The sequence below is a fragment of the Trachinotus anak genome, unplaced genomic scaffold (assembly GCF_046630095.1).
Source record: "Trachinotus anak isolate AG129_WGS33_773 ecotype Australia unplaced genomic scaffold, CSIRO_AGI_Tana_v1 ptg000010l, whole genome shotgun sequence".
Lineage (NCBI taxonomy): Eukaryota > Metazoa > Chordata > Actinopteri > Carangiformes > Carangidae > Trachinotus > Trachinotus anak.
The window spans coordinates 21,926,491-21,951,170 of NW_027273861.1; the positions used below are offsets into that span (position 1 = coordinate 21,926,491).

General features: G+C 39.2%; 1 protein-coding gene across 2 annotated transcripts in view; it reads left to right on the forward strand.

The window, feature by feature from the left end:
• raver2 (ribonucleoprotein, PTB-binding 2) overlaps positions 1 to 24,680 on the forward strand; it is a 94,894-nt gene that overhangs the window by 21,854 nt on the left and 48,360 nt on the right. For both annotated transcript variants that reach the window (XM_071486174.1, XM_071486173.1), the window contains exon 3: positions 1,535 to 1,601. In XM_071486174.1, coding sequence (XP_071342275.1) covers positions 1,535 to 1,601 — 67 coding nt within the window. The remainder of the gene's footprint in view (positions 1 to 1,534; positions 1,602 to 24,680) is intronic.

A 24,680-nucleotide genomic window follows, 5' to 3' on the forward strand; every position in this document is an offset into this window, starting at 1 on the left:
CTTAGTGAGCAATGACACCAGGTCTGTATCACTCAAGTTTTTTGTTTGTACCTTTTTGTAGAGAAAATTCTTAATGCGAGAAATCTGATGAATGCCACAAATTCTTCTGAACAACTCATTTGTTCCACACGAGAACCAATCTGTTTCTATGTGTGGTTCTTGCATGATTTTGCAACTTTGATTGTGGTGAATTCACTGTGTTTACATCTGAGGATAAACCAGTTTGAAAGTCCTGTCTGATGTGCATCATGTGCTGTAGACTGGCCATTACAGTGTGTCTCCGCTGGCACTTAACAGTAATTGCTTTATGCTGATCTGGAGCTGTTGTGTTCTTGGACAGGTTTGACAGTGACTGGATCTACAAGGTTGCTCATATCACAGGAGCATATCTGGAAAAAAAAAACTGCTGAGGCTCTGAACAGTTTGTGCTGTAATTGACTTGTATGCAGTGGAGCTTCTGTGTGGATACGTAACAGTGAAACCCATCATGAAGGAACCAAGGCTAACAGAGTTACAGAGTACAGTGCGCAGTGGAGTTCATAAAACGTTCAGGCAGGGTCTGAGGTTTTTCTTACTGTGCTATTGCATCTCTCTCTTTGCTCCCTTTCTTGTCTGACTTCATCATAGGCTGTCACTAAAGAGACAAAAACATTTCTTCAGGAGAGTGGGCTCCACACATAAAAAATAAAATAAGCTTTATTCCTTTGATATGCAGCTGTTTGTGTGTGTGTGTGTGTGTGTCCATGTGGATTGGAGTGCTGTGTGGGGGTCTGCTGTGATTATGAGCTTGACAAGAGACGAAGCTTTTCATCTTTGAAAATACTTTTTTTTTTTTTTTAAACATAATTACCCAGTACAGACAAATTACTGCGACTGGGGAAGTCTCCCACCAAAGAGTTAATCATGAAGGAAAAGAATTTGCTCAGGTGTCAAAAAAGAGGTTTTATCAGTGTGATGAGCAAAAGTCCATTTTATATCATTTATCTTAATTCAAGTCGTCATAGTGATTATTTGAATACTCAGTTTGTTATTGAAAACAGTTGAATAGTGAATAATTGACTTGCTGGTAGAATAATACTGTCCTGAGATGACTGTAAATAAAGTCTGACAATTACTACAGAGTTGTACTCACAGACTGAATTAATTGCATACTCATTTAGAGCTGATGCATTTGGGTTAGTGCTAAAATTGTTAACGGTTTCACGACAAATTAACTGACAAATTTGAAAATGTACTGGGGACAGATTCTGAAATCCTCTAATTTTTTAACTTTGTGAATTTCAGTCTTAGTCTTTTAGTCTTTAAATAAGTAATTATGACATCAGTTTGGTAACTTGAAGGGGATGATAAATAAGACAATAATTAATTTTTAACAAATGCTACATTATTTGATTAATGAAAATTATTGTTAGCAGCCCCAGAGTTGATAGTTTAGACTTTTATATTTTACCACAAGTGAACAAGTATTTGAACGCTCAGTTTGTCTCTCTTGGCTAAAATCTTGTGTGTCTCTCTCTCATTCTGTCTCCTATAGGAAGTCCATGAAATTCTGAAAGAATATGAACTGAAGTACTGCTTTGTGGACCGCAACAAAGGCACAGGTAAAACTTGCACTAAACGACACATACAGACACATTCTTGTACTCCAGTACTTGTGAGGACCCACGTTGACATAATGCATTCCCTAGACTCCTCCCTTTACCAACGCATTGAATTGCCAAACCCAAACCTGAATCCTAACCTAATTCTAACCCAAACCCTAAAATCTGGTCTTAGATTTGAAACAGCAGTTTGAAGAAGTATGGGTCTGACAAAATGTCCTGTGGCCCTGGTCCTCACAAAGATGGACGTATAAGAACACACACACACACACACACACACACACACACACACACACACACACACACACACACACACACACAAATGCAGGTTTGCTCAAATGAACCTGTAAACCTAACCTTAAATATATGGCCATGTTATATCTGTCATCACAAATGTGTGTTTATAGTTATATGGAAAGTAGTGCAGTAGTGTTATCCACAGTGTGGGTGGCATGAAGCATGACTGAAACACTGCAATGGTTAAACATACTGTGGAAATAGTGTAGGGGTCAGGCTGATGGATATTTTTGCTTTGACCCCAGTAACTGTTTTCCAACTTGCTCAATACAGGATTATCTAAACATGTTGTTTAGCTTTCAGCACAGAGATGGTTTAGATGGTTTAGATTTAGGTTGAATTCAAGTCATTAAATTTTCCATTTCCTAAAGGATAAGTGGGTAAACTTTGGGCTAGCCCACATGAATAAACTGACCTAACTGACTTGACTTCACTACAGAATTTTTTTTTTTTTTTTTCTTTTATTCATTTATGGATGTGACTTATGTGCAGTGGAGACACTAGGTGGCTTCAGTGAAACCCATCAGGAAGGCTAACAGAGAGTTAGTATAGTGAGCAGTGGAGTGACAGTGTTTTTTAGAATAATATCGTATTTTGTCTTTCACTGAAAGTAATCAAACTGTCTTTAGCCACATCAATTGAAGTTTAGAGGATTTATCTGCATGTTGTGCTTGGTGGGTTCTCCAGTGAAACATACTTAAAAACTGACAGGTGATTTGAGGAACAGAGGAGTAGCATGAAGAGTCAGTGATGGTTCAATTCAAGTTTTAAACTATTTGAGTGGCAGCCTGGTGTTCAATTAAGATCTGTCTTTACAGTTCTTGCTGAAATCATGAGTGCAAACTTTTAATCTGTCATAAATAACATAAATGTTTTTTAAGATACAATAATTCACACACAATAATAATATTAATCATAAAATAGCTTAATTTTTTTGAACACATTTTAATTACAATTTAATCCTACATCAAAATTATATCCGTAAATCATGCTCTGTAAACAAGTGATTAGTGTTTCCTCTATCCTCCTCACCTTCTGAGTACATTTGGTCCTCAGAAGTCTAGAAATAAGTCAAGACACACACACACACACACACACACACACACACACACACACACACACACACACACACACACACACACACACACACACACACACAGCAGGCCCTCTGCCCCTAGAGTGTGTCCCTTTCCAGGGAAATCTCACATAGTGTCTATATTTAGTCCGTGCAGTCAGCCAAGCACCTGAAACATAACGCTTTTAAAAAGTAGATGGGAGCTGTAAACAGCTGAGAAATCAAAGCACCAGCCTGTCCAAAAGGTTAATGCTGTTTCAGAGCAAATGAGAGCCTGATGAAACACGGGCCCTCATCGGACCAGCAGCCACGGCACTCTTCTAATTAGGCCGCTGTGGTGGTGTTGGGTGTTGAGCTCTGATGTGGGTGGAGTGGGATGAGAATCCAGCATCATGATTATTAGAGGCTGTTGAAGACAAAGTAAAATTTTTCCTTAACAAACTCAAAGTGATGCTAGCAATGGCACCAATTTCCTGTTTGTTTCTTCCCTCTGTCTTACCTTATTCTCCATTATCTCTCCCTCACTCACTGCCATTCCCTCTCTGACACTCTGACCATCACTCTCACCATCTCTGTCATGGTCTCTGTCAGTCTCTTCCTTTCAATCAACACTTTCACACTCCCATTTCTTTTTTTGTTTCTATATCTTTCCCTCTTTAGTGGAGTACCACTCATTTCATTTCAAGGACTTATTTCAGCAGTTTTGACAACATAATGTGGTAACGTCAGGGTGTCTCAATATTAGCTCTCTGAATTAAGTTGGAGAATGTTTTGAGAGGAATTTACATTCATCTTCAAAGAGTTCTGTTGAGAGCCTCGGGTGAAAGCGAGATCGGCAGGGAGGTTTTTTTTCTTAAGTTATTTTTCCAGATAATATCATCATTAATTTTATTAAGGACCATGTTAAGATTGAACATTGCGGCAGAGGTGTGGCAGTGGGAGGCTCTGTCTGCTCCAAGGCAAGAGCAGGAACTTTAACAGTTTATGAGCTTTACATTTGAGCTTGAAACTGATCAGTGTTCAGGAATGTCTTGAAAACACACTTAACATTTAAATAGAACTGTTACTTGATCGCAGGTCATTACTGAGGCTACCAATAAATTCCTTGGCTGCTGTAATAATACATGTGATAAAGTCCCTGTTGATATGCTCATCAACTCATCTGGTTGCACAAATATAATTCCTGCATTGCTTGATGAAATGAGTGACCAGAAAGAGTCGGGTTGACAGAAAGTTAAAGGGATTTGAGAAAGGATTTCTTTCATGTATGTAGCTGGAGCCAGCAGTCAAGCAGCTAAAAGCACCTCTAAAGCTCATTAATTAAAATACCATATCTCTTTATTTAATCTTTAGAAAAACCTAAGTGTAAAAATGTACCAGCTGCTGGCTCCAGATTCATGTTTACCATACATAAGTCATGAGAGAGGTATCAATCTTCTCATCTGACACTTGGCAATTCCTTTACACCTGCAGCTACAGCTTTAATACCCATCCCTGTCTGCTCACCGTACTGTACATTACTGGTGGCTAGGAGCCAAACAGTGATTCTGACCAAACACTAAAGAACTCACCTGCTGAGATTTTCATGAGCTGGGTTCTGCACAGGCCTAAAACTGAGACCAAAGCCTTGCAGACTCATCCCAACTGAACTTGACTGGTACTGCTAAATTTGAGCCCTGAACTTGTCCCGAGGATGGAAGCTATAATAGGCTTGCTTAACTCTACTGTGGAGCACATTTTCAAATAGAAATGATGCTGAGCATGGTTAATCTTAAAACCATTACACCTTATTTGGGATTTGTTTAGTTTTAAGTCTGGGCTGTGCTGGAGCTGGGCTGTTGGTTCTCTTAGTGTTTTTTTTTCTGTGTAGCGACAATGTGGAAAGTACAAATAAGTGATAGTACTCATTAATTCTTTCCTATTGAAATAAATGTAATTGTCTAAGGATGGGATGCAGCCTGAGCAGGCAGGGTGGTCACTGTTCCCTGAAGTGTGGTGGGAGATTCCCGGCTGCTTCAGTTAGAGGTATGGAAGATCGATTTCAAGCCTCTGTAGCTTTACACGTGTGCATATTTTGCCTTGATCCAGTAACCCCCCGGCTTGTCGCCTCTTCACTCACTCTACATACACAGTCCCCCCCAAACTCAGCTTCTGTGGTTTTATACTTAGTAGGTGTTTGTGCTTGTGTGCAGTTTAAAGTGCATCATTACAAATGTACAGCTGTGTTTTTATGTGTTTGTTTTATAGAGAGAGTTGTGTTAGGTGTGTGTGTGTGTGTGTGTGCGTGCGTGTGTGACATGACAGTCAGCTTGAACTCGCCAGCCATTGGATCAGTTTTCATGGCAGCTGGATAACTTCAGCCCAACCAAGTGTTTATAGTCTGACTCACCGTGGCCTTCCTCTCTCCCTCTCTTTCCTTTTCTCTGTCACTTTTTCTGTCTCTCCAGTCTCACAGATTAGAAAATAACAAGAGTAGCTTGCATTTTTTGACCTGAAATTTGTTGAAAAGTTTAAAATGAAGTCTGTGTGTGTGTGTGTGTGTGTGTGTGTGTGTGTCTCAGAATTTTCACTATGACACTTTGACGATGTCCACTTGTGTACTCAGTGCTCAGCAGTAATCGAATTCTTGTGAAACAGAAAAAAAAAATGTAATTGGCGCTGAAAGTAAAATAAAGTTGTAAGATCATATTGTTGAAAATGTCCTTTGTCCTCTTAACTTTAAAGGTGTTAAATTAACAGAACAGTGAATTGTCAGAAGCCTACTGGTGTATATTCCTCTGTGCTGCATGACAGTAGAATCCTCGATCGTTGAAATTTTTTAAGCAAAACCTTTTCTGCAACCTTTACTGTTGAGGTATTTCAGAGCTGTGCTTGTGAATCACATATGAATCAGCCGCAGTTTGTTCAGTACTGTGGCATCACATCTCTTGGATTTTGCATTAGTGTTTCAGTTTCTGTTGTTGTTACTCCTTTTTGACTGTTAGGTCGTGGCTGTTGTTGATGCTAATGCTAACCACGCAGTAGGACTGGGATGGTATGGATTTTGTTTTTTCCAGCAGTGTAAAAAAAAAACCAAACAAACAAAAGAGCAACATATCCCTGTGGTTTATTGAACTTGTGTGCCTGCCACAGTCTAATCTGAGAGTAGAAATATTTTTACCCCTCCACTCCCTCCACCACCGCAAACAGGGTTTAATTCTGTGGATGGGATGGGAGACAATCAGTTTAACTAAACAATCATTGTGTTTAGATTTCATTTCACACACCACATGTATTACTGTAACTTTCACCAACTTTCAGCTGCTTATCACTGCTATCACTGTTACTCCCTGACACAAGAGGCTTAGAAATGTACTTAATCTGAAATTCTCTTGTGTAGAATCAGTTGTTGATAAAGAGAAGCTTAACAACACTTGAAAATGTTAAGTATTGCTTATTTAGCTGTCTGACACACACACACACACACACACACACACACACACACATTTCTCTGAATAGAAAGATCAGTGAGCCATTATGGGAATGAAACACTCATACAGTAGAGAGAGCAGAAGACCTGCTTCAAGCTAACCAGCGTTCAACAAACCTTAGCGAAAGAATGTATTTTAACATTTTCTCTTCATATGATCCAATATCTACCACTTAAACCACTTAATATTTGCAAAGATTGACAAGATACATAACTCTAACATAGAACAGACACTAACTTTGAAGACTTGAGCTCACTTATCAGTAGGTGGTGAAAGGAGAATGAATGTAATCAATCTCAGTTCATTTAGTTGCTGAGCTCTCAGCAGAGAATTACCCAGGATTCAGCTTCAGCCCGGCTAGCTAATCTGTTCATCTATCTTTGAGGTCCTAGCTGTAGCTTTGATGTGGTTTGTTTAGCTTTAACAAGGGAGGTGATCACTGGTCAGTGAGTTCACTCACATGTCCCTGCAAGGTCGAATTGGAAAAATGTTAAATTTTTAATGACGTGGAATCATTTGCCTACAAATCATGCTGCATGATTAATAATCTTTCATCAAATTCAAACTGGGCACACTCGAAGAATTTAGAAACCTCGTAAAATTTGTTTCACAGATTATTTTGTTAATAGAAAAATATTAAGCCCTTTTGCACATTTTGGCACTGTGATGCACAACACAGCTGTTATCAGTCAAATTATCTTAAAATATGAAATTGGTTTTATATTGGTTTTATATATCTCTCTGTTGTTGTTATCAGCCCCTAGGCTCTGTAATAAATGCACAATGAAATATTAATCACACAAGGGAAATGGAAGTTCCCTTTGTGAACTCTCGTTCTAACAGAGGTGGCCCAACATGGAAAACCTTGTGTTTTTTGGGACGGTAATATATGGAAAATTTAGTTTTACCGTGGTACTGGGCTTTCAACAGAAATATTAAATTTGCAATTAATCAACAAAACCCAGTTTGGTCAAAGCATTTGTGCTCAGCAATGTGGTAAAATAAAACAGGTCTCATCTAGGAAACTACAAGTGGAGAGGATGTGTCCCCACAGAGGTTGTGAGCTACTTTCAGACCTCTAACATAAAGACTGTTGTAGACATTTGTGTCCACCAGGCCATCCACTGTGATTTTCATTGTTATCTCCTAATGATCAATTCTGGTATTTAGGAAACCCACATGGGTCAGGCTCAAAGGCTCAAAAATGGCATAATTCCCCCAGGGAACAGAAAATGGCTTCATGGTTTTATGTGCACAGAGAGATTTTTATAATTGGTGTGAAATTCAGACATATTCCCTGAGATGAATGAATCACATATGCAGACACAAAAACACAGTCAAGCATGCACAAATTATTTTTCAATGTTAAGTTGGTCACTTGGGAGCTTGAGAGATTTTGTGTTTGTTTTTAGATGTGTTTGTGTGTACTTGGGAAGTCCTTTAAGCAATGACTTTGTTATAAGACTGTTTGTGACAAGAGTGAACTTGACTTGCCTGTTTCATTTTCACTATATATATACCAGTGACCCCATTGCATTTCATAGACTTACATTAAAATAGTGGTCTTTGGCCATCTTTTAGTTTTACATGATCATGTACAGTTTTCATACTGTTTACACTTTAATTTCCTAATTTTGGCCACCAGTTCTATTAGTTAAGAAAACATTTAACTTGCAGAGCTTTATTACAGAGCCATGGTTTTACCATATCCTTGTTAGTTTGTTTGAACTTGTGACAGCTGTTCCACGTTTTTAATATAGTCAGTCTGTGATATATTATTGGGATTTTTGAAGCTATTGCTCTGGACCGATGTCCCCTATGGTTCAACTGACACCGGGTTTTTGAGGCTAGTATTTATACCAGCATTTGAGTTTAAAAAGTCTGATATGGGCCAAAAGAACATCTACACTTGTGGATCCTCATGATCATTTAACAGCTGAAAAGTAAACCTGTTGGTGCTTTCTTGCAGATGAACGATAATGGTGATACTCTTTGTTAAGGTTTCACTGACTTTACCTGTGCTGCAGTTTGTTGTTACTGTTCACCTTAAATTTACACTTTTCATATCTTTAATAGGCTAATATTGGCCAGGCCAAATTGTCACATACAATTTAGGCAAAAGATAATGAGGAGAAACTTTATTTAGTTGTCTCTTGAAAAGTTCTCATGTACCAGACCTCCTCTGTAGCTGAGAAATGTTTCTAATTAGCAGTCATCTTATTAAGACTCACCTTTGCAACAATGTTTTTCAGTTGCAATTAATTTACGTCAATGTTAGAGTCCTTTTCCTTGAGGTGTATGTAACTGGCTGTTCCTGGGATGTAGGCCTTAATTACACTAACGATAAGTCTTTGTGGCATTTGTAATTGAGCCCATGGTAATTTACTCAAAGTACACAGTTTTTCCCTGTGTTTTCAATAATTGAATTTAGTGGGTCAAGCAAAAGAGATTACAATGATAAACTGTTGTCCTCTGTCTTCTGTTTCTCTGACGTGTTTTTCTGGCTGTAACTAGTTAGTGGAACCTCCTCCTGGCTCGTTCTCGACCTCTGCTCTAATTGAAATGTACTGCTTGGAACTGCTTTGGCATACATCTGCACCTCATGATCGGATCAGTTCACTGAGCCAGCCTCCACCGTTGGACTTATTAGGTCATAGTGATGGGAGTGTTTATGTGTCTGTGTCTGTCAGTGTGTCCCACAGTGCACATACCTGTGTTAATGTGTGTGTTTAAGCGTGTCCAGCTGTGCGTCTTAAGTGTCTCTGGGTCTCCATTTGCGGCTTTACTCCGGGCTGTTGCTTCAGCTCCTCAGCTAATGATGATTTTTTTTTTTTTTTCTTTAAACACCCACCCTTCCAACACACACACATACATAGCACACACAAGCAGGATATGCACTACCTCTGTTGCTTTTTCCTTTGTCCTACCAGCTCTTTTTTTTAACCAAAACAATTTTTATTGCCAAGATATTCCCCCAAAAGGTATTTAATCCTCTCACTGTCCTTTGGTCCATGTCTCCTGTTCACATTTTACTGCCTCCAGCATCTCAGTCACCCTTTCCCTTTCCTTCCTTGTGTCTTTGCAGGCACTTTACCAGCAGCTTGTTAGCTAGCTCATGGCTCCCATTCAAAAAGTTAAGCATCCATCATTATCAGTCTCCTTGCTCACATTACTATCTGGTGGGATTGCCAGCCCTGGATAAAATCTCATTATCATTACAGATTGTAAATTGGCTGCAGATTTGCTCGGATCCAGATTGCAGCTCTGTTGATGTTAAATTTAAATTTTTGTACTTCATGTCCAAAATGCTTCAATTCACCTGTTGCCAGAAGCCTCTGATAAATGATGGTGTGTGTTTATCATTGAATTGGCTTGTTCACTGTGCTTGCTTCATTTTAATACATTTGGTTTCTCCCTTGATTTTTATCAGAGCAGGCCAAACAAAATCCACATGCAAATTCGTAGGCTAATGAGTTTTAATTATTTATTTCTCATTTTGAGATCCATTTCCACTGCCAGTAATTCATTGGCCTTAGGCAGTGATCTGTGTCATCCGTGTAAATCGTCTAATTATCATTTATATCCACAACTCGTTTGAGATCCCAGACCAGCAGAAAAGAAGTGTAGCTTCACAATAATGCTCCTCAAGAGCAAGTCTTGATCTGAAAACTCTGTACAAAATTCTGGTCAGAAATACAGTTTACTTTTAGGCAAACTTTACTTTTTGAATAAGGTTTGAGACTTGTTGGTTTGGTGTCAGATTTCTGCTGCTAAGATTGGATGCAGCTTTGAATTGAAACGTCAGCCAGATAGTCAGAAAGGCAGACAGGCTGCTCGACAGGCACACAGATGCACACATTTACATATGTACCCACAGACAGGCATATGAAGCTGTCCGCCAGCCTGTTAGGAATCTGCAGGCATCAATCCATCCATCCAACCATTGAGTCAGCCAACCAACCAGCTGCTGTGAACTAGCCACTTCCACATGACACCCCCAGTCCAGAGGTATGTGTACTAATTCGGCCGCGCTGCGGAACCAGGGATCTGGGAATACAATAGCGAGGGTTATCCTGGGAATCCCTGCTTTTCAATGGAGGCCTTTGTGTTTGTCGCTGCACCGTTCAGTAATGAAGGCAACATATGTTGGCAAAAAGCTCATGGGCCTGTCGCTTTGTGTGTGTGACGGTGTGGACGAAATACAAAAAATACAGAAGCCGAGGGACAAATATGGACTCATTGACTTGTCCTGCAGTCACAAAAGTAACACCATCCATCATTTGTCACAATGAATACGCTTATTAAGATGTTCTTTGTTCTTTTTTTACTCCCATCTTCTTTCTGTTGGTCCTTACATCTAAAAGCTATTCTCTTGTCTTGTTTTCACCACTTCTTACGAAGATTAATATCTTTGTCTTTGGGTTGCTGTTGTTTTGTGCTGTTTGGTAATGATGCTGCTGAATGGAAAGGTGATTAGCTTGGCTGAGAGTTGTTTGTGATGTCTGGAAGGGTGCATTTTGTTTAGGTGTAGAATGATGAAGAAGGCGGTCAGAGAAATGGCTGTAGTTCACTGCCTGGGGTGTCTGCAAATGTCTCAAAAACATTAAGCTCATTACATGTAGCACCACTGTTCTGTATTGTAACTAGCTCCAAATACAATGTATATAATAAATATGCTTCCCAGTCCTGCTGATGGATTTCTTGGAATCACTTTTTTCATTAGAGAATTTTAGACAAAGTTTGCTTCCCTTAACATTGGTGATGACTGCATTAGTCAAGCCCCTGCATACTGTCAACAATTTATGCAAAGCTTCAAAGGGGACAGTAGTGATGCATCAAAATATAGTCGGTGCACAAAGGTGGTGTGCAAGTATGTGAACATGTTGAAGCTTTTGCTTCATGTGTGTCACATTGTTTGTGTTCCCAGAGCTTTTAAACTGTAAACATTCAGCTTGGCTGGAGAATCAGGAACAATAGTATTTTAATGATACATTTATTTAGATGAATAAATGAATAAAAAATTTGGAATAAAATGTTGTTATTATCATGGTGCTAATTAAATTTGTAAATAAAAGTGCCAACAATTGAAGATTTACAGTTTTTCTTAAAGGACGTCTGAATTGGAATCTATTTATTTACCAACCACCCCCTCCCACTAAAAAGATCGTTAAGATGTAAGAATGTTAGAAAACTATATCCTCCCTTCAAACACACCACTTGTTCCTGCATGGTTATGTAAGTCTTGGGTGTCAACATCTGTGATTTTGCTTTGTAATGACAAAGCTGAGGAAGGTTTCAAGTGACCAGTGGCCTGAAGAGACGGGAGAGTGTGCTTGTATGTATGACTGTGCTTCTGCTGTATAGCACATTAACACATAAGAGCAATTATTCAAATTAGGGCATTAGTAAATGGAGTTGAGGCTTTGGCTCTTTAGTCGAACAACACGTGTGTGTGTGTGTGTGTGTGTGTGTGTGTGTGTGTGTGTGTGTGTGTGTGTGTGTGTGTGTGTGTGTGTGTGTGTGTGTGTGTGGTGGTCTCACAGGACTGCACAGCACTAGCTAACAGAGCCATTATGAAACTCAACACTGCTCTTTTTCTATTTTCCACTTTTTGTTCTCCATCTTCCTGTCGTAAGTGACAGAAGCCGAGTCCATTTAATTGCTTCCCTGGACAGCAGCTTGTCACTGCTCTCTCTTCTTTCTTTCTCTCTCTTTCTCTCTGCATCTCACTCCTTCCCTCCCATCCTTACCTCCCTCTCTTCCTCCCCTATTCTTTTTCCTTCCTTTCTGTCATCATCTGTCCATCTGTCTCCTGGTGAATCACGAAATGTAAATCAGCACAGGCCAGGCAAAATGTGATGCGGCTGTTATCTTTGATCTTACACACACACACACACACACACACCCACTGTACTGTTACTGTACCACTTACCTCTTGCTGTCAGGCTGACTGAACATGTTAATATGTCATATCATGTTTCATGTTTGTGTGTGTGTGTGCGCACTTTACTTTTGTGTGTTTTCTTTTATTTAAAATTCTTCAGAATTTCATTTGGTCAAGTGCGCTGTGTGTAGCTAATGAACTGACACATACCCCCATACACACGCCTCAGGTTATTAAAAAAAAAAAAAAAAAAAAACCAAGGGAGAAGATGATTATTGCTCATTACAAGGCAACTGTCAATAATGTGGTCCAAATTATGGATTCTGGGACACATGTGAAACAGCAGGCCTACAGTAGACACACCAGAGGCTGCCTCATTGCTCCTGTATTCTCCATGCATAACTTTGTTTTCATCTATAAATTGTAGTATCAAACAGTCTGTCCTGTCATTATAGATCGATAAATGCAGATATACACAGCATACGTACATAGATATAGTGATGTAATAGCTGCAGCAGGAGGTGGAACAAATGATGCACAAACTGGCGACACAGCACAAGCTGTCCATGTTTAATAGTCTGGCCCTGTAATGTTGTTTTGCAAATGCATCACAAATAAAAAAAAAATCCCCCCAAAAAATTAGAAGAGTGGATAATGAATGAAATGATGTTTTGCTGCTTTTTCATCTTTAGTTAACGATAGCTTGGCAGAAAAAATAATGGAATTCACTGTGGCGCTCAGGGGCTACCTGCAGCCATGGTAACTTTAAAGGTGCATTGTTTTCAAGTGTTTTACTTGAATCTGTCCGTACACCTTAACTAACAAGGTGACTTTGACCATTCAGTTTGTTTTTAATTGTTCTCTTGCACGATGTATGCTTCAGTGATGATCGGATCAGATGATCGGATTGGAGACAACCCACCGATGTGGCAGCCCCCCCTGGATTTGGCCTAGTCTGCCTGACAGCCAGTCCTAGCATGACAGGTTTTGTTGTACCTGGGTGGTAGTTTGCCGGTGGTCATAGTGAATATCAGTAGGTGATAAACACTCATTGAGAGTTAAGGTTACCTTTCTCTCTCCCTCTCCTTGTTTTTCCTCTTCTTTGTCATGCTCCCTCTCGCCTAGGCTGAATGTTTTTTCAGCCATAAGTTCAAATTAAAAGCCCTCTGCAGAGTTGTTTAATTGTGACTTCATGACATTGCAGTGGTGCATTAATTTGTATATAAGGGAAACACTGCTAACTGTATTCACCCTCAAGTTTCTCTTTTCAGTAACCACCAGTGGGTGTGAGTGGTGTTTGTCTTATCTGTGGTTCACACCAGTGCACATGGAAAACGCACAAATCAAAAACACACACACAGGGACATGTGTGGTTGTACTCTTTTGGTTGAAAGATTCTGTACAAAAACTCTCAAGCATGCATGTGTGCAAGTGTACACACACACACACACACACACACACACACACACACTCTCTCTCTGTTGATACTTATGGTCACAGTGTTATCAGAGCTCTCAGCCTTGCTTTCTGTGTTTAAGGAGTGCACAGATGCAGTCAAGTATAGAGGCTTATGATAACCAGCTAACCACAGACACACACACACACACACACACACACACACACACACACACACACACACACACACACAGCTGTGCCTTGAGTACATCAAAAGAGGAAGTATACTTTGTGTGCCTCCCTGAAGTATTGTCAGGGTATAGTTTTGAATATTCAAATTTTCCTGTTTGATTCAGTATCTTTGTGTGTGTGTGTGTGTGTGTGTGTGTGTGAGTGTGAGAGAGAGAGAGAGAATTAAGGAAATCAAAAGACCAAATGAGCTCCAATAATGTAATGGAAGCCTTCTTTCTATTGCATTTGTTGAAATGTATTAAACTCATCATAATGTCACCAGTTTGTCATTAGACCTTTTCATTGGTGTGTCAGTTCCCTAGTGTGAATGCAATTCCTGAGAGAGCAGAAGCTTCCGGGTTCACTGGTCTCTATTGTTTTACAGATGTACATGTGAGTTTCAGTTAAGTCAAGTGTGACGTTTTCACCGGTGCATGTGCATGGTTTCACAATAACATGTGAGAGAGCTGAAGATTACATCAATCACAATATTGCAACTATTTTGATAAACGAATAGCTTTACGTTATGTCGACCAAATGATTAAAAAAATTAACCGGTGTTGAAAATAATCATTAGGTGTGGCCCTAGATTTAAGGCGTTTGGTTAGATCACAGTTCATGTGCAGTATTTTTTTTATTTCTATTTGCCTAAGGCTGAGGAGGAAGATGGAGAATAGAGCGCATGGTAAGTAGTAAGAGAGAAAGAGGAGAGCAGTGATGGAGGGAACATTTTGAGGAGTGGGAGGTGGTAGAATGTGAGGAAACTAAGTTGATGGATTGAAATTAAAGGTTAGGCTTGCCTTTAAAATGACAGATTGCATAACTAATGATAAAGAAGGGGGGCAGACAGAGGGGTGGAATAATAGAAAGAAAAATGAGAGAAATGGAGTGATCTGCTTGAGGGATCAATAGATGATGAATTGATGATACAATGTCTGGCAGCAGGGAAATCACTGTTGTTTACTGCCCAACAATGTTTGCAACTGGTGACAAACTTTCTTAAACTCAAAGCTCGAGTTGTACTCGATTTTGATCACTTGTTTCGATTAATTTGAATGTAAATGAGAAACTCTCTTTTTACTAGAAAACCAATCCAAATTTCCATATGTAAAATACAAAACAGTATTTAAGCACGCACAATTACGTTTGTGGATATGTTAAACGATGCACCAATTTGTAGTGAAATCTTTCAAAGAGGAACAGAGTGGTTGTGTGAACAATGTAGCCGTGGGCGGGCTGTGTGGGCGGCTTGTTGAAGAGATGCTGAGTGTTAGGTTCACTCAGTGCTGCCTCTCATGCATCTCATCCATCTCATCCATCTATCCATTTCTCCATCGTTCTGTCCATCTATACATCAAACACCCACCCACCAGCCTCATATACCTCACTATGAAAATTTGAATAATTGTGCTGCCACTGACAACAAGAAAAACAAACACAGTCATTAGGGACCCTGCAAAACCACTTTGGTTCATGTCCCAGACTTGTCCATGTTTGGACTCACTACTCTACACTACTAAATTTTAATATTTTCCTCAGTGAAACTGTTGGTTTTGAAAGGGATCCTATATTTTGCAGCTACGTACTAATGGTACCTTAATGTTGGAGACAGGGCCCAGGGCTGTAGTCGAGACTGCTTCAGTCACATCCAAGACAAGTCCAGGCTTAAGCTTCTTTAGATCGAGTTTAACTGAGGCTCAAGAAGAAGCCAGGACAAAGACCAAAGAATTGTCCCATTCAATGTTCTTCATACTGTTGTCTTACTTTTGTACATGATATCACTCAATGCAAATGTTTGAAATGTGATAGGAACAGCAAACAATAAAAATTAGCATTAGCTGCTAAAATCATGACTACAACTCATAATTAGTAATCTTAAATGACTGGGGGTTACATGGCAAACACACAATGGAAAATAAACATTACCTTACCATTCTTTTGAAAATGACAAAACAGCAAATGTAATATTGGATTTTTTTATGGGAAATTGACAAGAGTAGCCACCAACATGGGGAAGAAAAGCCTAAGTTGAGATAATAGCAAACAGAGACTGAGACTGGACTCGGGTACTACAGCCCCGTGACAGGTGCTATATGCAGTGCATTTGAAGCATCATTTTGCAATTAGCCATACTTATTATTATTATTTTTTTAATATTGCATATTTCACAATAATTCAAATCTATTGAACTTACTGCTGAAGCCCTGGAGTCCCCTGGAGGACTGCCGGGGGGGTGATGGATGGAAATGGTGAGAGACGAGAAACAGAATCAAGAGGAGGTGGTGGTGATGGAGAGGAGAGTGTGGGAGGGCCGATGCGTTAGAAGACAAAGGGCTCTGAGAGAGAGAGAGAGAGAGAGAGAGAGAGAGAGAGAGAGAGAGAAAGAGAGGAAAAAAAAGAGGATGAGGGAGGAGGATGAAGCTTGTCTGAAGTGTTTACTCATGTAGATACTGTAGCAGAGAGCAGCAGGGAGGAGTAAAGCTACACATGCAAAGGAGGGTGCTACAGAACTAAGAGGCACTATCAAGGCTTTTTCATAGCTGTTTTAGTGGGTGTTTGTGTGTGTTTTTATATTTGTAGACATACTTGCTGATGGTGTTTTGCCACAGTTCGTTTTTTAAAAAATCATTTTTATTCATGGAATTTCTTTGGTATCTGAACGCATATGTTCAGATAGCCTTTCAAAGTTGTTATCCCCTCAAAAATGGCATTTGCTGTGATCTGAGGATTTATGGACTGTGCAGTTCACTGTCAAGAACATGCTTTAGGGCTTTTTTGTTAGGATGATTCAGATTATTCTCACTTGTGTGTGAAGGTGTGTGTGTGTGTGTGTGTGTGTGTGTGTGTGTGTGTGTGTGTGTGTGTGTGTGTGTGTGTGTGTGTGAGGGAGAAAGAATAATAAATAGAGGAAGAGCAACAGATCCAGACGGAGCTCATCCTTCCTGGCCTGTCAGTGCAGGCTCATGCACAAATGATATAACTTCAGTTCAGGTTGAAATTGCAATGATGAATTCTAAACACCATCCTCAGCTCCTCTTATCTGCCTTTCATCTTTTAAGCAAATTGAAATCTTCGACATCATTACTCAAGCAACTTTTCACCTTTAACAAAGATGAGGATCAGTGAAATGGATGAAATTATAATTTATCACATGATAGCCTGTAAGGGATAAAGGTATCATAGAAAAGGTAGATGACTTCCAGGCTGACTCCTGGTGAAACTAAAATTAAATTGTCCCGAAATGTTTCCCTTAGATCTAAAGTTTCACTTCGCTTTCACTTTCACTGAAAGAAATTATGCATTGTGTCAAGGTGAAAGCTTGTAGATATAAAACATAGAAATTAAACTGGTTGTGGGTCGGAGTTGTATATTTTTAATTAAGCTTAAGATATCTTGATTTTGTTTTTATTTTTTAGTAGCTTTTATGCACGGTGACAAGTTGATGTTTAAGAGGCCAGTGCAATTCATAACAGTTCAATATTTAGCAGGTATAATGTTTAATGTTTAATGTTTAATTGTTCAGTAGCTTATCTTATGGTGTGTTCACATGATATGTGATGGATGAAGATGGCAAAGATTCCTGTGTTAACGGCTTTCAGGTCATCTGACAGCTCAAGATGGTTTTGTCGGGTTGACATGAGGCATCCTTGTTGTTTTCTTTATTTTTCAGGCACATTCTTATTATTATTGTTATGAGGTGCCAAAGTCACATATACTGTTATTTCATATTCAAAAACTCATAATTACAGTTACTCCAATATGACATGAAAGTTGCACTAGGCAATTACCAAGCTCCATTTGCTAATTAGCACTAAAACTAAAGCACAGCTGAGACTGATGGGTATGTCATTGGTTTTGGGGATAATTTGGTCATAAACCAAAGTGGTGGACAAATAACAAAACATTTGGACCTGATGGTGGTGCGAGATGAAAAGTCACTAAGAGTATTACTGTTTCCTCTTGTGGATATTCCCAACAAGAGGAACAGTAATACTTTTACTTTGTGTACCAAATTTCACGGCAATCCTCTTGTTGAGACATTTCACTCAGAATGACAAAGGTTATTGTCATGGTTGCACTAGATGAAATGTAAGGGTCACTGAAGTCAGTAGGAATAATTGTCTGGAAAACAAATATCTGAACAGAATTTTATTGCAATTTAGCCAATACTTTTTCAGTTTCAGTCTGGACTATGGTTCTGAAAATGGGTCTGAATTACAGAATGGTTTATTGAGTATCTAAATGTTGTAAGTGGTAGGAAAAGGCGGTTTGATAGTTTACTTATGAATGAAAATTCTCTCCAGTTTTTCTAGTTATCAGCCTGGAATTCAAAGAGTTAGCAGTCACTTTTGAAGACTTCATATAAGCCATCATAAGGCCCACTGAGTTGTTTATTTCCATGAGACTCCTCTCACTACCTGAGACTTTAATCTTGGCCTCAGGGCCGAGATGAAACAGCAGGGCCACCTTGCACACAGCATGAGGACCAGCCCCTTGAGTTTCAGGGGTCCGCTGTGTCGTTTGTAACTCCCCTGTTTTTAATTAGCTCCTTCAACAGGGAATGTGGCAGCCTGAATTGCAGCCTTCGAGGTGATTTCAGCGGAAGATTTCTTTTCTTTTCCTGTGCCCCTACACACGCCTCATAGGAACATGGGAAATAATCGACACGTCAGAAGCGGAGACCCATAATTAAGACGCTGGCACTTTTGTGTAAATTTTTTTTTTCATGTTTTCTCTTTTTCTTTTTTTTTTTTTCTTTTTTTTTTGACAAAGTTCACTTCATAGCCCACTCAGTGATTGCTAGGCTGTGAATTATAAGATTATTTTGTAAGCTATTTAAGAGTATTAGAGTTGTCCTTTTCACTGCTTAAGAAAGTATTGAGCAGGATTTGATGTCAGCCCCCGCTTGTCGGGCTGCACTGTGTCATTAGAGGAAATAGAAAAAGAGAGTGAGCTTTAGCATAAAAGCCAAACCATATTCTCTCCATCTCCTCGTAATGCCTAATGTTAGGTAGCATACTTAGCGGGTTGAAACCAGATTAGGCTCTCAGCTTAGTGTAAGAGATCCATTACAGAGTGTGTGAGTGTGTGTATGTGTAAGAGTATTAGATGGGGTTTGAGGTAATTGATTTTGGTGGAGGCGGCATCTGAAGACAGACAGAGGCACATGGAAATGGGGAAACTGGGAGAGAAATGGTGAGAGAGTCCTACAGATGGACAAACAGACAGACAGACAGGCATACAGCCAATAGATGTGAGGAAATACAGTAGTCAGAGTGGCATAAGGTGGGAAGAGGAGGCACAAACAGACAATACAGAGAGATCAATAAAGATACAGAAGCGCTGGGGGGAGAGACAAATACAGACGGGCTGATAGATGAAGCTACAGGGAGGTGGGGATAGATTTCTGTGTGATCCTGACCTTGCATTAGATCTGCCTACAGTGATGTTCTTTGTGCAAACCAAAAGATGCCTGTGGAGCAGATGTCCCAATTGCTACTCATTTCAACATTTTTTCACTAATATTTTCCATCCAACACTCCAGCGTCTTAGATGTTTGCACAGAGGAGCAGTTTGTACTGTGCCTTTAAAAGTCTTTGTATTGTATTTTTGAACCAAAGAATGTGGACGTTGTGCCTGTCTGCCTTGATTTTGAGGGATTGGCACGGTTGGTATGGAAATACCTTGTGTAGCTTTGATGTAAGATAAAAGAGGTGGCGTTCGTGAGCAGGTCAGTGGGGTCAGCCTGTGTTACAGATGTTTTTAAGCCACCTCCAGATTTCCTTTCTCCTCTGCATGTTTTACTGTTGAAAACATTTTGATTTGACGGCCTGCACCTGAGTAGATTTATTTATCATTCATGTCAGTTATCAAGAAAAAATGCCTAACATTCTTTTTTCCCAGCTTGTCAAATTTGAGGAATGGCAGCTTTTGTTATATTTTTGTAAACTGAATATCTTTTGGTTTTTGGGCTGTTAATCAGAAAAAACAAGCAAAAATAACTAACAGATTATCAGGTAATGTAATATAAACCCTAATAAGATATCAACATAGTTTTTTTTTGTTTTTGTTTTTTTTTAAACCATTCATTAACAAATGTGTTGACATTTTTGTGCTTATTTGGGCTGATGTTAAACTTGCTGTGTACATGCAGGACATCAACTGTAGGGTTGACACCTCTGTATAAGTCTGTCCAGTACTTAAGGAACTGGTTTGTGCCAATGAGCTTAGATTGTAATTATAAGCCAACTACAGAAGACCAAAATCTGTGTTTTGAGAATTAACTTAGTTTGAACAGCTGCTCCAATTGGTGTGGATTCAAAACAGTAAAAATGGATTTCAGTAATGTCCAAGAGTCACAACCCAAAACACTCGGAACTTTCTCAAATCAATCCTGCAACATAATCCACTTCTCCACTATTAACTCATATGAAAATAAGCACAGGCTCCAGACTTGGTTTGAGAGGGTTCTCTATTTCAAGTTTTCAAATTATTTTTGTTGTGCCTTTAGATCAAGATAGGGCATGCTCCAAACATTTCAGAACCACCTTTTCATTCTTCAGGTACTGAGTAATTGATTCTTGATAAGAGATTTTCATGTAAGAACTTCTTTAAATAGGTGGCTGAACCTGCTGCCTTGAAATGGAGGCCACATATCTAACCGGCTCCGACTGAGTACTCATAGTTTACAGTGGTTTGGTTTGATCGAAGCACCATTTTTTTTTTAAATCGTTGTGATGTTTTTTGGCTGTGTTAGTCCCTCTGATGAGTGGCAGAGACACCAGCTGCCAGTGTTTTCATCTGAATAATTTAACACTCACTCAGTGATTTGTGGGCCTGGTACCTTTACATTTCGTTTCAGCTTTCCATTTCCTGCAGGGCCAGACTATTTGTTGTGTGCTCAGTACCAACATGATGTTTCTTTTGATGTCGCTGAATTGTTCTGAAGGTGTTTATGGTGATTTAAGGCCTGGAGCAGTTTCCAGAGAGTATGAATCATCTCTTATTCCCCTTTTTTTTTTTTTTTTTTTTTCCCCCCCCTCTACCCGTGACCACAGTACATCAACAAACACATATTTATGCAGATTGAGGTCTGTAGGCTGTAAATGACCTGTTGTTTGAAGCTCAGCCTGGAATAGCTCAAATAATTTCACCTACTTTGGGTATAGAAGCCAATGAATTTGCATACCTGTTTGATTTTTCACACTGAAGGCGTATAATGGCGCCAGATAACCAGGGTGCCTGTAGTACCCCTTCAGTCCCCACACAGAACATAGCAGTGATGACGGTTTTGGGCATAGCTTTCTGTGTGCTAGTAATATCTTTTGTTCACAGCAACACTTTATATCCACATAACGTGCCTCATTGATAACTATGGCAGTCTCTACCATTTAAATACAGACTGAATTCTTCAGAGAGGATTCTCTCAGTACTTGAGGATGAATCTTCTTTGGCTTCGGCTGCCTGCACACTGCTACATTTTAACATTAATTGCTGGGTTTGGCTTCTCTATTTTACCACCAGTAATGGAAAACAAGAGCTTCAAGTGATACTCCAGGATACCAGTTGTCAGGCTTTCACTTTCACTGCAGAATGTAGCATCATTATGAGGACACACAAATGGGATACTTAAACAGTCATAAGCAGCATCCCAATGTGCATAGTGTGCAAAGATGCTCAAAGACTGCCTCTTCCATATTGTTACTGATTGGTGTCTTTTAATATCTTTTGAAAACACTGTTACTCATTTTGGAATATTATCATACCAATACAGATAGAAAATATGAATCTTAAGGTATTTAAACAAAAGCACTATTACATTTCTGTATCAGCAGCTCCATGGACAACAAGAGCAGGCAGTTGATACAGTGAGGTGATTACAGCAATACCAAACTCTACTTTGCAACTTGGGTTTAGTAGTTTTCCTCAGTTGAACCAAATTCATAATCTACGATTGTTTTCAAGTATCGCCTGACTAATAGAGGTTTTCTATGCCTATAACATACATAACCCAAAGCAAAAATATATTGTTGATTGGATTCCTGGAAATTAGTTTTTTCCATTTAAACTCTGCAATAGTTTCTGGTGGACAAACTATAGAATTGAAACACTGTTTCTAAACATCTTTGTCATTTCTGTTCTTCAATTTATTGACATTCATCAGCTGACATATACTCATACTGATATATCTGCGGTGTGGCCAGGTTATCGGTCAGGCTCTGGTGTGTGCATTAATTTTGTGTGAGTGTCAGCACAGGTTAGGTTGGATCTTTAATAACAGACACTGGGTTGTTTTCTCGTACAGCTGGCTGACCACAGGGGTGGCTTTACATGAACAAAGCAGCATTGTCCTGAGACACAGTGATATTTTCCTCCAGGTCAAAACCCCATAGTACGAAGCCCACCTTTTCTTCATTTTACAAAGTTGGACCAACCTAAACCTGAACATGAACAGATTCCAGTCTGTGTGAAACTTCTGCTATTTAACTGTATTATGAATCAGTAAGAAGTGACACAGTTCAGTTAATATCTGAGCACAAGTTGTTTATTACAAAGCATTTTTACTATATCACTGTGATTACACTGGACATCACAAGTTGTTTCTCAATATAACATTTTTTTATTTGTATGTTTGCTTTGCCCTTGCAGACAGCCTGCCTTTCTTTCTCTGTAGCATTGTAAGATGTTTACAATTCAAATGAAGTCTCTTCGTATTTTGACACTTAGGGTGCCAGAATGTTCTGTAGTTTTCTTCTTTCTTTTTTTTTGTTGAAACTGAATGCCTGGTCTTTCTCAGCAGTGCGTATTGATTTTAAGAGTCAAACCTGAGAGCTACACAGTGGAATTTTCCTCTTTTTTTCACTATTATCATATGAGCTGGTCCACTGGGTCAGCTGAAAGACTGTTTGTTCATACTCCTGAATAGCAACATACAGAAGCAAGAAAAAGTGTGTCCTTTGAAATTATTAATAATTTATACATTTATTTATTTACAGTAATGAACAATACAAAGTATTTCATCAAATAACACTAATAACATGTATTATTTTTGTCAATTTGAATACATCATTCCAAAATTCTTACGTAGGTTAAAAACATATGTGAACCCCTTGGCTAATAACATCAACAAAAGCCAACTGGAGTCAGGAGTTAGTAAGCCTGGACTCCAACCAGTGAAACCTGACTGGAGGTTTGGGTTAGAGCTACTTTGATTTATACAAAACACATTTTTAGTTTGCTGCTCAGTTAAGATAGTTAAGCTATTCATCAGTCCACAGTTAAACAAACTGTCTATAGTTGAAGAGGATTTAGTTCTGTGGCTAGTCTCCCTATAAGTGAGCACCCAGCTAAGATGACTCCAAAGGCACAATGCAGAATGATCAGTGGGGTGAAAAGAAGCCCGGAGTAATAGCTAAAGGCTTAAAGGAATCATTGGAGCTGGTTAACATCTCTGTTCATGAGTCCTCCATACACTATACCCAATGAAACTAAACACGTATGGTGTAAAAAGGGCACTGCATACCAACGTGACAAAATATGAAGATGAAGTATGATGGAGGAAATATCATGATTTTAGGCTTGGATGCCTCTGGGTCTGGACAGCTCACCATCATCAGGTGGGAAAATGAATTCCCAAGTTTATCAAAGTATCTTACAGAATAATGTCAGGGTGGCTGTTCTCCTGCTGAGACTCAAAAGTTGGGGGATGCAGCAGAACAATGACCCTAAACATCAAAGTAGTTTTATTACAGGATGACTTCAAACAACAAAGACCCACCTGTTGTCCAACCCAGTCAGAGCCCAGACCTCAACCCAACAGAGATGCCGTAGAATGACCTGAACAGAGCTGTTCACACCAGACATCTGAAAATTTGGCTGAGCTGAAGCAGTTTTGTAAGAAGAATGATCCAAAATTCCTCTTGAACATTGTGCAGCTCTGAGCAGCAGCTACTGGAAGTGCTTGTTTGATTTTATTGCTGCCAAAAGAGGTTCAACCAATTATTAAATCCAAGGGTCCAACCAGATCATTGTTCTCCAGCGAAAGGACAAAGATCTGTCTCTCTCTCTCTTTCTCACACACTCACACACACACACACACACACACACACACACACACACACACACACACACACACACACACACACACACACACACATACACACACACACACACACACACACACACACACACACTCTCACTGGGTTTTTAAGCCAACATTCCATATTAATTTATTACCAGCTCATTACACAGCCCGTGAATCTGTCCATGGCTGTTCTGATGTGTAGCCAATGCTGTTTAAGACTTTATAGATTCCTCTATAGGTTTCAATAGTTGTTCTGTTCTGTCTATTCATTTTGAATCATGTTTTCATTTTCAGAAAAGACAGATATGTCATCTTCTGGAAAGAAAATTAAAAACTTGAAACTGAGATGTTGATAAGAAGAGATACTCTGATAATATGGAATAGTATCTATTTGAAATGTGACATTAGGGATATTATCACTGACATGAAAATGAGGTCACCCATCATCTTAAGACATCGCAGTTAATTTCCAGTGATGTTTAATTATTCAGAAATGCTACCTGTGCTGTAGTAGTCACCAGTATTGTTGGTTCCCTGACATATTTCAGTCAGGTTGTTGTTTTTATATAAGATAATGTGTGTATGTGTGTGTGTCACAGTGGATTCCCCCTACATAGTGGCTCCCTTTTGGCTTTCTAGCTAA